The sequence below is a fragment of the Pecten maximus genome, unplaced genomic scaffold (assembly GCF_902652985.1).
Source record: "Pecten maximus unplaced genomic scaffold, xPecMax1.1, whole genome shotgun sequence".
NCBI lineage: Eukaryota > Metazoa > Mollusca > Bivalvia > Pectinida > Pectinidae > Pecten > Pecten maximus.
This window is the reverse complement of record NW_022979414.1, coordinates 1-14,452: the sequence shown is the minus strand read 5'-3', so window position 1 is coordinate 14,452 and position 14,452 is coordinate 1. Positions and strand designations below refer to the sequence as shown.

General features: G+C 33.0%; 1 protein-coding gene across 1 annotated transcript; it reads right to left on the bottom strand.

The window, feature by feature from the left end:
* Positions 1–820: 820 nt before the first annotated feature.
* LOC117318610 (uncharacterized protein F54H12.2-like) lies at positions 821–2,098 on the bottom strand. The gene has a single exon (XM_033873574.1). The coding sequence runs from the start codon at positions 2,096–2,098 to the stop codon at positions 821–823; it is 1,278 nt and encodes a 425-aa protein (XP_033729465.1).
* Between the last annotated feature and the right edge of the window lie 12,354 nt (positions 2,099–14,452).

Sequence of the window (14,452 nt, the reverse complement as noted above, 5' to 3'; positions counted from 1 at the left end):
TGTCATGTTTTGTCATGATTTTGTCATTTTTGTCATGTTTTGTCATGATTTTGTCATTTTTGTCATGTTTTGTCATGATTTTGTCATGATTTTGTCATGTTTTGTCATGATTCTATCATTAATTTTCTGAGAGGACAGACATTCTTCAGTTACAGCTTTCTTGGAGATTGGAATCAATTCAATAGAATTATAATTGAAAAAAATAACGTAATTCATACTTTGTTTTTTTTCTTTTATTATATTCACAAACGTATATGCAAACAATGATTTCTTAATTAAACAATCAATATTTTTATAAGATATGGATTGCAATACATACAGTCATTACACAAAACCTGCAATTAATAACAATGTATACTCATTACTATTATAACAAGTAACGTTCAAGATGATGAACGAAATCATCTACAATGTAAGTATTGGCATGCCATTCTGATTGAAGATATTCGGTGATGTCATTCATGGTCATTCCCATCTCTCGGTGAACCAAGTAATATATACAATGTTGACCACACACTAGAGAGTTCAAATGCTGTACTGCAACGGGATTATAAATCCATGTTTTACATTGCCGGTTTAAGAAATTGATAAAATCTAAATGAAAGGGAGACAACCCATAAGGATCATAATATTCTCCACGTTTTTTTTTCATCTATATACATAGCAATCCAATGTTGCCCTTGTTTATTATCTGGGTCAGTATTACAAACCATGAAACTAGGAACACTTAAAGGACATGAAGGTAATGTATTTCTAGCATACACCCCTGCAAAATGAGGAGAAACGGCTTGTAGGATCAGTTCTATTTCTAAAGTATTCATCATGCACTATAATCAAAAAGAATTTGTCTGTTACGATCTATTTCTATGATATTTTCAAATTCAGCATACACCACAACGTTGATGGTATTGGGTAGGGCTGTTCCGAAATGCACTTCCAAAGACAAGTTTCCCTTTTTTATAAGATGAAATGTGCCCACTTCTGAAAGGTCAGGTGTCAGATCAAATCCAAACAGGGTAAAACCAGTGCCATATTCATCCTTTGAGATGTTATTACCCTCGTCACGAAACGTTTTGCCGGTAGTGTTAAACAGACCCATGTAGCTTCTTACGTAATGTTTCTGAGTGAAATTTGGCTGCAAAGGCTTGGTGGGGACTTGTTTGCCATCCACGTTCAGGACAACAAAATTAATATCAAAATCTTTAAAATGAAAAGGATTCTTGGTGATGTCCACACATCCGATGACCAATCTCTTAGGCATTTGTCCTAGAAACAGATTATCCTTTACAAAATTGTGATTTCCTCTTGGAACAGAAAATACTTTCATTGCAATTCTTCTGATTGGGTATTTGGCAGGTGATATTTCCAGGGCTTTTGCATGGGCCAGTCTCACCGATGGACTCAGTCTAACTTTTCTCACGTTTAGATAGATGTCCTTGATGACAACTTTGAATTCTTTGTCTTCTCCCATCAAACAGAAAACATCTTTACTTCTGGTTAACGTTATTTTCATGTTCACATTATTGACAAGATATCTTTCCTGGGCAAATAGGTCAGAATGGAGTCTTCCCATCATTTCCACAGATCTACTGGTTGCTGTTGACAATTTCCTCTTGATGTAGCCATGATTATCGTTTCCTGCAGTGTCCATTTGCGCAGCTGTATCCTTATACCACATTCCACTGGTCAACTGAGATTCTTTTGCTGCAGGACCATAGCTGAGTAGCGTTTCCAGGTAAGCTCTGAATGGATACATATTGTTGGGTGACGAGACTAGTTTTTCATTGAGACAGACGCTGACATCCCCGAAGAGTGAATGTAACCAAAGATTAACAGGTGCAACGTTCTCATCGGTAAGGTTGGTGCTATCATTATTGAGGATCTGTGCTTTCACGTAGAGGGAAGTATTTGCTAGATCCAAGTAATCATCTCCAGCTCCTGATACGTCAAAGACATAAGGGCCACCATCATTGACAGATGTGACCGTTCCAATTTGATGCCAGTATCCATCTTCTACACTGGTTTGAGTGGGTGGTGTATCGAATAAATCTAATTCTGACTGGACACATTCACAGGAGTTCTGATGAACTAAAGACATCTTTCAACGCCACTCTGTATAAACTACACACACACACGTATATATATGCCTTTTTTTGGGGGGGGGGGGGGGGGGGGGGGGGGGGGGGGGGGGGGGGAATCATGCATCAAAGATATATTTTGCTCTATGCTGATTGGATGATTGTTTTCTTTTCCTTTTTCTCCTTCCAGGTGGCCTTAGGTCTTGCAAAGCTTTACGCTTAAGCTGATCTCTAGCTTCGATGGCACGTTTTCTTGCAGCATTTATGATGTTTTCCCCCTTTAGCAAATCACTAGTCAATTTCATGCCAGAATCAATTGCTTGTTTTCCTACAAGTCTCACTCCTTTCTTCACAATTGGAGCGATGCTCTTCATTCCAGAATGAAGTAAAGGCTTAATGGTTTTGAATAAACCTCTAAACAGACCTCCTATACCATGACCTCTCTGCATTCTCGTTCCTCTGAAGACATTTCCACTACCACCTCCCCCAGCTTGATTCAAGTAATACCTATCAAATAGGTTTCTATTACATTGGTGAGCAGCTTTCATATCGATTGCTTTTCTTCAGTTTGAGCCTAATAATACTTTCTTATATAGACCTATTAGTTCTGATAAATTGAACCTAAAGAATGCCTCTTAAAATGTAAGGTGACGACAACTTTTCCTCTCTCAAATGGAATGGGTTTGCCTGTATCGTCTCTCAACATTATTTCTATTTCTTGAAATTGACGTTGTTGTAACGGTACATAATGAATTGGTTGGAATTCTTTACTGATGACATGTCCTGGCATATCCTCAATTGGAACTATTCTGACAAGTGGAACCCTGGAATCACCCACCATCTGTAGTTCAACCAAAGGACAGTAGACATAAATGGAATAGAAACCTTGACGAACGTCAGCCATGTTCCTGCCAGTGTGTTTTCCTTCAGAAAACCGTGAATACTCAAATCCTAATAATTTTGTCAGCATAGGACTGAGATTTAAACGTAAGCCAGTAGATATAGTCAAAGTTACCCTCTGATCAATTTCATCGGTAGAAATCTTGAACATATCTCCATGTGATACCATTGTTTTGGCCCCCCCATATGTATTCTAAAACATTGAGCACATTGGGATAATAACCTGGTTTAACGTAAAGTTTTAATGCAGCTCCGGGATCAAATTCAACATTAGCAACATTGTCACTGCCACCAACGATCATCTCCAACCACAATTCACCTTCACGTACGTTGAACCAAGAGTGAGGATATTGAATTTCAGCTAGACCCATCTCCCAAGAACCTTTGAGATCTAGAGGTTGGGGCAAACGTGTCTTGTAAGTTGTTAATGTATTGTCTTGAAAGTACTCCATTGAACTATTACTAGGAAGGGTTATGTAAAACATCTTTCTTTTTCAGAGTAGGACTAGGTATTAGATAGCCAATACCACTGCTCAACAAAGAAACCCACAGAGACTCTAGTGGATGACCTATGCTCAGATGATAGATGCTACAGCAGATGATGATATAGATGATGCACACTTGACAAAAGAAAACAATTTCTTCTCTTGGCAGTTTGGTACCAAACAACAACCACTTAGAGGTTACACTGGTATTGTCAGTCATTTTATTATGATTTGACTGGAGTGTTTCGATGACTTTTATACTTTTTCCGGGCTCTAATCTGTAGGCTTAAATTTTTTCCACTTCTTTAGCATGTCTGAAACCGGTTTTCTAGGTAACGTTGATCGTGAAGTGGGTGTAGAAAAAGTGTTGTAGCCACTCTCATCACTGTATTCCTTCCAATCCATTTGTGTTGGAGATAGGAGGGTGTTCTCAGATGTAGTCAAAGGGGTAGCTCCAGATGGTATCGGTGTATGAAAATCTTGATATGTAGCCAAAGGGGTAACATGAGATGGTGTATGAGTAGATTGAGATGTAGCCAATGGGGTCACTGGAGATGGCATCATAGATGTAAGAGTGGCTGGAGGTCTAGCCAAAGACATTTCTCCAGATGGTATAGTCTCTCTTATCGTTGGTAAAGGAGTAGAGGCAACAGTTTGCATTTTATCCAAATATTCTTTATTACTTATCCAGCTCTGAGGGACATTCAGATCCCTTAAAGCTGTTAGAAAGGTATTCATCCCCTGAGGATTGACGTGTTTCAGAGACCTTTGACGTGTAGCGTTGCCCACTAAATCCACTAGATTAGAACCTGAAATCACCGGGGCACCTTTATATCCAAATTCTCCTTTGTCGTTCCACTGAACTACCTGTTTTAATCTATCCATCAACATTTCTGTCTTAGATTGAGCAGTTTTTGGTACACTCTGCAAAACAAGTTTACGTGTGAGGTCTTCTTTGGGAAAATTTTCGATGGTAGTGACTACCTTGGGTGTTAAACCATCCTGTTTGTATTGTTGATGTCTAGAAAGGTATTTTCTTAAATCCTGATCATACAAAGTCATTTTTTCGTCAAGTGGAAGATCTTCACGTTGCAAAGTACTTGCCATTTCCCCCTCAATTTGGTGAAGGGATTTCACGAAAGAGTCTACAGGTGGCTTAGGTCTGAAGTTGGTGACGGGACCTTGTACGTCCAGTATCTTTTTTTTCATCTTTTAAATAGACCGGACAGGACTTGTGTTGCCAAGGGTAGTAAGATGGATGTGATGGCAGGTAAAAATCCTCCTTGTTGAATGATACGTTTTTTAGTTTTGAACGGAGATTTCAATAATTGTCTACACTTTTGTTTGTGACGGGACAATCGTTTCTTTTGCTTTGGTGTCAAAGGCAAACGACCCTGTAGAATGTTTTGTATGCACTCACATAAACAGTATATGAAACTTTTACTGGCCTTTTCCAGGATGGCTTTGCGTATAGAAGGTTCGGCTTGGCAAAAATACTCCAAGTCTTTACAATGTTTCTCCAGATATGAAGACATCTTCGTCAAACAAACATCTACCGTCCATGAAGCATATATATATACGTTTTTAGGGGACATACACAAACTGATACTCTCCAGGAAATACACATGTACGTAATCTGAGATCTGAAGGAGTGTTTTGTTTCAAATCTACCAACAGATATCCATGAGGATGAAGAGTAGCATCCTTGTAGGCTTCCATCAGTAAAGTTTTACCGGGAAACATCTGCTGAGACAAACACCTGACCTGTGACGAATCTCTAGGATTTTTCATCAAAACAATGTAATGAGTATTCAAACTGATGTCTCTATGTTTTTTACTCTGACAAAATAAATTCTGAACTATATACATGACGCTGATGTTGCAATGATGACTCTTCTTGGTGAATAATGACGTCACGTCAGAGTTAACTTCAGACATCAAATCATCTATCACTATCAAATTATTCACAGACGTGTCTAGTTCCATTAGATCAGGTAAACCTTCATGAAACTCTACTTTGTCAATGAAACCATAGATCGTTTGATATTCTCCATAACACCACAGGATTTTATCCGGTATGGGAGTCATCATCTGTTGAATGTTGTCTATAAACCTCTTCACAAACGTTGTTTTTCCACTTCCTGTGGGACCTGCTATCATACAGGTAAAGGGATGTTTCCAGGGCAAGAAATGTCCTCTAGGTACTGGGGGTAACATGTGTTCAGGTACATTAACTATATCAAATTCCTCCCGAGAGGTAATTTTGCCAGATGATGAGCACGGTATTTCACGTAGATCTTTGAAATGTTTTCTTCTGATATGTTGATCCAGAGAGTTTTTCAACGAGTACATTTTTGAACAAAATTGACACACGTAAGCCATGGTTTTCTTTATTTTGGTGTTTTTTTTCAGCTTATTTATAGTTTTTGTGGGCACTTCAATGTCATCATAATCTATCCAGGAATCAAATTTTTTTGGCCATCCTAACCATCTAATCAACGCTAATTTCTTTCCTTTGACTCTCTTAACTTTTAAGACTTCTTCTATTTTCCACTTCGTTTCTTTTGATTTGTAGACCTTTTGTAATTCTTGAGCGTAGAAAACCCCTTCTATCTGTTCACCCATCATATCTTTGACTTTATAAACCGGAACACTTCCTCTGTAATATCTGTGAGAGACTATGAATAGTTCATCTGTCCATTTCTGATGCCACCCCCGACGGAATTCACAGACTTTGTAACTCAGCCTCACTTGATCTCCTTTTTTGAATTTGTGTGGCATCTTTTTCTTGGGAGGTTCATGGTCTCTTTTCGAAAAGATGATGTTTTGTGTGTCATTGTCTACATCCTTGGGTGCAAATCCATACAGACCAGAGTGTGTTCTACTGTTGTAATTTCTAATGATGTCAGGTAACACATCGACAAAGGTAAACGTTTGATTGGAATGCAAGTATCTGTACAAAATATTTTTCAACTTCCCTATAAATGATTCAGCAAATGCAGCTTTATGAGCACTGTGACTTGCAATGTGTGTGACCCCAATGGCTTTGCAATGCTTTTGAAATGCGTTGTTTAAGAATTCTTTTCCATGATCTGATCTGACGATGATGGGCTGACGTTCTGCAAATATTTTTTTGAAAGCCTCCAACACTGTGGTAGCCTTCTTGTTTTTAAGGGGGAGTACCCAAGCATACCGTGAAAAATGATCCACAACAACCAGTAAGAACGTGATGCCGTCATTATAGTCTTTGATATTGGAGACATCTGCTAAATCAGCATCCCACATGTAATCCACACTGACCAAAGGAGTTTTGACTTTTGGTGTTTTGTGTCTAACTTGTCTTCTTACACTATAAGGATCTTGATTCTGCAACCAAGCAGTGACCTGTGATAGACTTATCTTCAGTTTGCCTTTCTTTTTTATACCCTCATACAACCTCTTGGGGCCAGTGAATCCCAACACATGTTTTGGATCATACCATATCTTCTTCAGAACATCTTTCTGTTTTTTTGACAACATTTTTCCTTATTCATATATTCATTGCAACTCCTTTTATACCTTTTCATGTGCTGCTAACAGTTCAAATTGTTTGAGAAATGAATCGGTTCTTTGCACTTCACATAAATCTTTGGTAAATATTTCACAAACTAATTTTCCACGTAAACATGTACGGTCTACATCATTTATCACTTCCCAATAATCATTTTTTGTTTTGATGCACATTATCAATGTTATCCAGCTTTTGCTTTTTCTCAGTTTCCACCTCAGGTAAAATTTGATTGGCAACCGAATGATTTTTAACATGGTGTATGCTGAAGTTGACAACATCATAGAAATGATACATGTTTCCCGTACGATGATTCCTTTTATACACTTGTTGGCAACTGTTTTCTTTATTCCAAAAATAGATTTGACTTCACTTCACCTTTCAAAACGTCAGGGTCATGTGAATTCTTGCATTTCAATCAGAATTATATTGAATTGATTCCAATCTCCAAGACAACTGTAATGGAAGAATGTCAGGCCTCTCTGAAGGATAATGACAACATCATGACAAAACATGACAAAATCATGACAAAACATGACAACATCATGACAAAACATGACAAAATCATGACAAAACATGACAAATAATGACAACATCATGACAAAACATGACAAAATCATGACAAAACATGACAAATAATGACAACATCATGACAAAACTGACAAAATCATGACAAAACATGACAAATAATGATAAATAATGACAACATCATGACAAAATCATGACAACATCATGACAAAAATGACAACATCATGACAAAACATGACAAAAATTACAAAATCATGACAAAACATGAAAAAATCATGACAAAATCATGACAAAACATGACAAACATGACAAAACATGACAAAACATGACAAAAATGACAAAATCATGACAAAACATGACAAAATCATGACAAATCATGACAAATAATGACAACATCATGACAAAACATGACAAATCATGACAACATCATGACAAATAATGACAAAACATGACAAATAATGACAAAATCATGACAAAACATGACAAAACATGACAAAAATGACAAATCATGACAAAACATGACAAAAATGACAAAATCATGACAAAACATGACAATTAATGACAAAATCATGACAAAACATGACAAAATAATGACAAATCATGACAAATAATGACAACATCATGACAAAACATGACAAATAATGACAACATCATGACAAAACATGACAAATAATGACAAAATCATGACAAAAATGACAAAATCATGACAAAACATGACAAAAATGACAAAATCATGACAAAACATGACAATTAATGACAAAATCATGACAAAACATGACAAAATAATGACAAATCATGACAAATAATGACAACATCATGACAAAACATGACAAAAATGACAAAATCATGACAAAACATGACAATTAATGACAAAATCATGACAAAACATGACAAAATAATGACAAATCATGACAAATAATGACAACATCATGACAAAACATGACAAATAATGACAAAATCATGACAAAAATGACAAAATCATGACAAAACATGACAACATCATGACAAAACAGGACAAAACAGGACAAATCATGACAACATCATGACAAATCATGACAAAACATGACAAATAATGACAAAATCATGACAAAACATGACAAATATTGACAACATCATGACAAAATCATGACAACATCATGACAAAAATGACAACATCATGACAAAACATGACAAAAATGACAAAATCATGACAAAACATGACAAAATCATGACAAATCATGACAAATAATGACAATATCATGACAAAACATGACAACATCATGACAAAAAAATGACAAAATCATGACAAAACATGACAAATCATGACAACATCATGACAAATAATGACAAAACATGACAAATAATGACAAAATCATGACAAAACATGACAAATAATGACAACATCATGACAAAACATGACAAATAATGACAAAATCATGACAAAAATGACAAAATCATGACAAAACATGACAAAAATGACAAAATCATGACAAAACATGACAATTAATGACAAAATAATGACAAAACATGACAAAATAATGACAAATCATGACAAATAATGACAACATCATGACAAAACATGACAAAAATGACAAAATCATGACAAAACATGACAATTAATGACAAAATCATGACAAAACATGACAAAATAATGACAAATCATGACAAATAATGACAACATCATGACAAAACATGACAAATAATGACAAAATCATGACAAAAATGACAAAATCATGACAAAACATGACAAAACATGACAAATCATGACAACATCATGACAAATCATGACAAAACATGACAAATCATGACATCATCATGACAAATCATGACAAAACATGACAAATAATGACAAAATCATGACAAAACATGACAAATAATGACAACATCATGACAAAAATGACAAAATCACGACAAAAATGACAAAATCATGACAAATCATGACAACATCATGACAAATAATGACAAAACATGACAAATAATGACAAAATCATGACAAAACATGACAAAAATGACAAAATCATGACAAAACATGACAAAATCATGACAATTAATGACAAAATCATGACAAAACATGACAAAATAATGACAAATCATGACAAATAATAACAACATAATGACAAAACATGACAAATAATGACAACATCATGACAAAACATGACAAATAATGACAAAATCATGACAAAAATGACAAAATCATGACAAAACATGACAAAAATGACAAAATCATGACAAAACATGACAATTAATGACAAAATCATGACAAAACATGACAAAATAATGACAAATCATGACAAATAATGACAACATCATGACAAAACATGACAAAAATGACAAAATCATGACAAAACATGACAATTAATGACAAAATCATGACAAAACATGACAAAATAATGACAAATCATGACAAATAATGACAACATCATGACAAAACATGACAAATAATGACAAAATCATGACAAAAAATGACAAAATCATGACAAAACATGACAAATCATGACAACATCATGACAAAACATGACAAAACATGACAAATCATGACAAAATCATGACAAAACATGACAAAACATGACAAAAATGACAACATCATGACAAATAATGACAAAACATGACAAATAATGACAAAATCATGACAAAACATGACAAAACATGACAAAAATGACAAATCATGACAAAACATGACAAAAATGACAAAATCATGACAAAACATGACAATTAATGACAAAATCATGACAAAACATGACAAAACATGACAAATCATGACAAATAATGACAACATCATGACAAAACATGACAAATAATGACAACATCATGACAAAACATGACAAATAATGACAAAATCATGACAAAAATGACAAAATCATGACAAAACATGACAAAAATGACAAAATCATGACAAAACATGACAATTAATGACAAAATCATGACAAAACATGACAAAATAATGACAAATCATGACAAATAATGACAACATCATGACAAAACATGACAAAAATGACAAAATCATGACAAAACATGACAATTAATGACAAAATCATGACAAAACATGACAAAATAATGACAAATCATGACAAATAATGACAACATCATGACAAAACATGACAAATAATGACAAAATCATGACAAAAATGACAAAATCATGACAAAACATGACAAAACATGACAACATCATGATAAAACAGGACAAAACAGGACAAATCATGACAACATCATGACAAATCATGACAAAACATGACAAATAATGACAAAATCATGACAAAACATGACAAATATTGACAACATCATGACAAAATCATGACAACATCATGACAAAAATGACAACATCATGGCAAACATGACAAAAATGACAAAATCATGACAAAACATGACAAAATCATGACAAATCATGACAAATAATGACAACATCATGACAAAACATGACAACATCATGATAAAAAAATGCCCAAATCGGACCAAACATGACAATTCATGACAACATCTGACAAATAATGACAAACCATGAACAAATAAGACAAATCATGACAAAACATGACAAATAATGACAACACATACAAAACTGAACCAATAATGACAAAACAGGACAAACATGACAAATCATGTACAAACATGCAAAAATGACAAAATCATGACAAAACTTGACAATTAATGTGACAAAATCAGCAAAACATGACAAATTTACAAATCATGACAACTAATACACACATGACACACATATGACAAAAATGACAAAATCATGACAAAACTACAATTAATTACAAAATCATGACAAAACTGACAAAATAATGACAAATCATGACAAAATACATGACAACATCATGACAAACAGTGGACAAATAATGACAAACCATGACAAAATGACAAAATCATACAACCTGACAAACAGGACAAATCAGACAACATCATGACCAATCGATGAACAAAAAAACATGACCAAATCATGCACAACATCATGACAAATAATGACAAAACATGACAAATAATGACAAAATCATGACAAAACATGACAAATAATGACAACATCATGACAAAAATGACAAAATCATGACAAAAATGACAAAATCATGACAAATCATGACAACATCATGACAAATAATGACAAAACATGACAAATAATGACAAAATCATGACAAAACATGACAAAAATGACAAAATCATGACAAAACATGACAAAATCATGACAATTAATGACAAAATCATGACAAAACATGACAAAATAATGACAAATCATGACAATTAATAACAACATAATGACAAAACATGACAAATAATGACAACATCATGACAAAACATGACAAATAATGACAAAATCATGACAAAAATGACAAAATCATGACAAAACATGACAAAAATGACAAAATCATGACAAAACATGACAATTAATGACAAAATCATGACAAAACATGACAAAACATGACAAAATAATGACAAAATCATGACAAAAATGACAAAATCATGACAAATCATGACAACATCATGACAAATAATGACAAAACATGACAAATAATGACAAAATCATGACAAAACATGACAAAAATGACAAAATCATGACAAAACATGACAAAATCATGACAATTAATGACAAAATCATGACAAAACATGACAAAATAATGACAAATCATGACAAATAATAACAACATAATGACAAAACATGACAAATAATGACAACATCATGACAAAACATGACAAATAATGACAAAATCATGACAAAAATGACAAAATCATGACAAAACATGACAAAAATGACAAAATCATGACAAAACATGACAATTAATGACAAAATCATGACAAAACATGACAAAATAATGACAAATCATGACAAATAATGACAACATCATGACAAAACATGACAAAAATGACAAAATCATGACAAAACATGACAATTAATGACAAAATCATGACAAAACATGACAAAATAATGACAAATCATGACAAATAATGACAACATCATGACAAAACATGACAAATAATGACAAAATCATGACAAAAATGACAACATCATGACAAAACATGACAAAACATGACAAATCATGACAAAATCATGACAAAACATGACAAAACATGACAAATCATGACAACATCATGACAAATAATGACAAAACATGACAAATAATGACAAAATCATGACAAAACATGACAAAACATGACAAAACATGACAAATCATGACAAAACATGACAAAAATGACAAAATCATGACAAAACATGACAATTAATGACAAAATCATGACAAAACATGACAAAATAATGACAAATCATGACAAATAATGACAACATCATGACAAAACATGACAAATAATGACAACATCATGACAAAACATGACAAATAATGACAAAATCATGACAAAAATGACAAAATCATGACAAAACATGACAAAAATGACAAAATCATGACAAAACATGACAATTAATGACAAAATCATGACAAAACATGACAAAATAATGACAAATCATGACAAATAATGACAACATCATGACAAAACATGACAAAAATGACAAAATCATGACAAAACATGACAATTAATGACAAAATCATGACAAAACATGACAAAATAATGACAAATCATGACAAATAATGACAACATCATGACAAAACATGACAAATAATGACAAAATCATGACAAAAATGACAAAATCATGACAAAACATGACAAAACATGACAACATCATGATAAAACAGGACAAAACAGGACAAATCATGACAACATCATGACAAATCATGACAAAACATGACAAATAATGACAAAATCATGACAAAACATGACAAATATTGACAACATCATGACAAAATCATGACAACATCATGACAAAAATGACAACATCATGGCAAACATGACAAAAATGACAAAATCATGACAAAAGATGACAAAATCATGACAAATCATGACAAATAATGACAACATCATGACAAAACATGACAACATCATGATAAAAAAATGACAAAATCATGACAAAACATGACAAATCATGACAACATCATGACAAATAATGACAAAACATGACAAATAATGACAAAATCATGACAAAACATGACAAATAATGACAACATCATGACAAAACATGACAAATAATGACAAAATCATGACAAAAATGACAAAATCATGACAAAACATGACAAAAATGACAAAATCATGACAAAACATGACAATTAATGACAAAATCATGACAAAACATTACAAAATAATGACAAATCATGACAAATAATGACAACATCATGACAAAACATGACAAAAATGACAAAATCATGACAAAACATGACAATTAATGACAAAATCATGACAAAACATGACAAAATAATGACAAATCATGACAAATAATGACAACATCATGACAAAACATGACAAATAATGACAAAATCATGACAAAAATGACAAAATCATGACAAAACATGACAAAACATGACAAATCATGACAACATCATGACAAATCATGACAAAACATGACAAATCATGACAACATCATGACAAATCATGACAAAACATGACAAATAATGACAAAATCATGACAAAACATGACAAATAATGACAACATCATGACAAAAATGACAAAATCATGACAAAAATGACAAAATCATGACAAATCATGACAACATCATGACAAATAATGACAAAACATGACAAATAATGACAAAATCATGACAAAACATGACAAAAATGACAAAATCATGACAAAACATGACAAAATCATGACAATTAATGACAAAATCATGACAAAACATGACAAAATAATGACAAATCATGACAATTAATAACAACATAATGACAAAACATGACAAATAATGACAACATCATGACAAAACATGACAAATAATGACAAAATCATGACAAAAATGACAAAATCATGACAAAACATGACAAAAATGACAAAATCATGACAAAACATGACAATTAATGACAAAATCATGACAAAACATGACAAAATAATGACAAATCATGACAAATAA